The 2,945-nt window shown below is 35.6% G+C and overlaps 1 protein-coding gene across 1 annotated transcript in view; it reads right to left on the bottom strand.

Annotated features, from left to right (window-relative positions):
* Positions 1 to 778: 778 nt before the first annotated feature.
* Positions 779 to 2,945, bottom strand: part of DNAJB9 (DnaJ heat shock protein family (Hsp40) member B9) — a 2,602-nt gene continuing 435 nt past the window's right edge. Inside the window, exon 2 of the mRNA XM_010167908.1 lies at positions 779 to 1,420. Within this exon, the coding sequence (XP_010166210.1) occupies positions 990 to 1,420 (431 nt within the window). The 3' untranslated portion in view covers positions 779 to 989. The remainder of the gene's footprint in view (positions 1,421 to 2,945) is intronic.

Here is a 2,945-nt window from a genome sequence, read left to right as displayed (position 1 = left end):
CCAGGTAATAAAGCTGTCAATCTAAATACAATCTGTCTTTTATTTAGACCCTTCCAGAAACACTAGGAATCTATAGGCAAGCTTATCTAGTTTAAGTTCACAAGAGCACAAAGGAGTATTTAAGTTCAATAAACTGAGCAACAGAAACTACATTGCACACATGGTAATATAACAAGTGTAAAACAAGAGTATTTTCAGTATATTAAAAAGATATTTGTATTTTGGAAGAAAAAAATAGACTTTGTGTGTATACAAACTTACACACATGAATAGCCCTTAAATAAATTGAGGGTTATTCAAATCCTAACATCTTTTCAGACCAATGAAAGGCTATTTGGAAATAAAAGTAATTCCTCCATCACTCTCCTAGGTGAAGCAAAATCTTAACATATTCCCTCTTGTTATACTCCTGCTTCAAAAAGTTTTTTTTTTATTAATACATTTGCAATGCTGGGCAGAGTAACAAAGACCTAGGTAAGTCAAATTTCTGCTGCTATTTTGTGTAAATTAACTAATTTGCACAATAACTCTGTATCAGGTAAAAACTACAAGTGAAAACTTGGAAAGACGTGATAAAAAAAAAAAAGCAGTGTTTCAAAATTAAAGTATCTCCTCTGCTGTAGTCCATACACCAGTAACTCAAACAGTCCTGAATTGGCATATACAAAAAAATTATATTACATTTCTGAAATTAAAAATATATATCTTGTTTTGAAGTTCAAATTTAGGCAAAGTGTTTACTAGCTGAAATACTTTTTTGTTTCTGTCACATGAGTTTATTTCTCTCCCATTTTAATTAGTTACCAAGACACTTACTTCCTGAATGCATGTTGTTTCTATTCTGAAGGTTAGTTTCATCTACAATTTCTTCATAGCAGTTAAGTGTTTTTTAAAACAAACAGTTCAAAGATTTATTTTCCATGTTAGCACAAAACCAAGAAAGATTATGAAGTTGTTGAAAGAAGAAAAAAGATGAAAGAAAGGAAACATTACTGTCCAGAACAGTCTGTATACGTGGTAACCATGTTTCCTCGTCTCTGAGTGACAGTCCTACAGTGCTTGCTGGATCCATGAAACCTGGTATCAGTTCGCACTGCATGTCGGTGTGCATTTTCAAAGTCACTAAACGAAAACATTTTTTCCATATTTTCAAACACATCATCAAACAGTCCACCCCCAAAGGAGAACTCCTGGAAAGAACGTCTTTGCCGATTGTGAGCTTCCCGATGACTTCGGAAGTGATTTTCAAAGTGCTTTTTTGACCGTGAGTTTTGACTAAAGAGGTCAAAGTCTTTGAATAGATCATCAAAGTTGAAATTAAATGACTGATGGAACGGGCTTCCATTATTTCCTTGTCCTCCATGACGGCCAAACTGATCATATTCTCTTCGTTTATTCTCATCTGATAATGTTTCATATGCTATTTCCATTAAAAAAAAAAAAAAAAAGTTTAAAAAGTTTATTGACATTCCCATTTAAAAAAAAAAAAAGAAAACCATACACAAATACAAAGAACGGCTTTCTCCTGCTGCCTCAACAGGACAAATTTAAAGCAAGACTTTCATTCAACACGCAAGCCCAATCAAGCTCAACATTTGTTTAACTTTCTCCAAACCAAAAGCACCTGTTTCAAAAAAGTTATTTACAATAATAAATATAGCTATGAGGACAGATTATATCCTCAAAATTTTAAATTCACAAAATACAACAGTTTAACTAGCAATAAAGATTCCTGTTTTGATTTGAAAGAAAATAGCAATGACACATGGCAATTGGAAAGACCGAAGAAGAGAGGATGAGTTAGGAGCTCTACCTAACAAAATGAACTGCCTGCTGCATTCCTATCACAGGAACAGTGCAAGGTCTGCAAAACTACTTGCCAGCCAGCAAGTTCTGGCTACGCCACCGTTACAACTAAGCAACAAGATAAACATCAAGGAGATAAAATAAAGGTAATTAGTTTCCTCTATGTCCAAATCCTCAATTTTCAAAAAGTTCTGCAATAAGTCTAGAGTTTGTGATTGGATATACCTGAAATGGAATTAAGTTTTCATCTGATCTTTGGCCCAGAACTATAGCTACTAGTGTTCCAAGGCAGAAACTCTGACAGATAATATATCCATACCAATAACACTATTTCAAACACTTTAATTTTCTCATCTGTCAAAGGCTTGCAACTATTCTATATGCTTCAAGACTTACTTAAGAATTCCCAATTCCTCCTGTAATAGGTGCTAACAAATGCAGTAAGCACCTAACAAGATTGTCCCTCCCTTCCACTGTTATTAATAACTACCTTTCCATCAAATAACTCTTCTACAGACAAGAAGAGTTCTAGCCAGAAATCCCTTTCTAGCTTAGTTGAGAGAACTACACAAATAGATGGATGTTGTAACAGAATCTATGGGGAACAGAAGTGGTAAAACCTTATTTTTCAGCAAGTCTCTTTCTATTCATGATTACTCACTACCATCATTATATTTTATCACAAACCACTTATGAATGGTGTATTCCTAGGATCACAGGATAATTCAGGTTGGAAGTGACCTCAGAAGGTCTCTGCTCTACCCTCCTGCCCAACGTAGGGTCAGTTATGAGATCAGACAAGGTTACTCAGGGTTTTATTCCTGAAAAATCTCCAAGGTTGGAGACTGCACAATCTCTCTAAGCAACCTGTTCCGACACTGGCCTACCCTCAAGGTGAAAAAGTTTTTCCTTATAACCACTCTGAACCTCTTGCACCTGTTGTCTCTTACACTCCCAACATGAACCACTGAAGCACGCTGCTGCAGGCTTTTTTTTAAATCTCCCCATAGTTACTGGGAGGTTGCCATTAGGTCCCCCTGAAGCCCTAGTAATCCTGAGCTGGATCTTACTAGACAGGTGATAAGATAAGAATTAACCTCCTAGGGCTAAAGTGTCCTCCTGCCAAGTATTTTTTGTGA

This window comes from Antrostomus carolinensis, unplaced genomic scaffold, assembly GCF_000700745.2.
Source record: "Antrostomus carolinensis isolate BGI_N321 unplaced genomic scaffold, ASM70074v2 scaffold53445, whole genome shotgun sequence".
In the NCBI taxonomy this organism is placed as follows: domain Eukaryota; kingdom Metazoa; phylum Chordata; class Aves; order Caprimulgiformes; family Caprimulgidae; genus Antrostomus; species Antrostomus carolinensis.
This window is presented reverse-complemented; position numbering and strand designations above follow the sequence as displayed.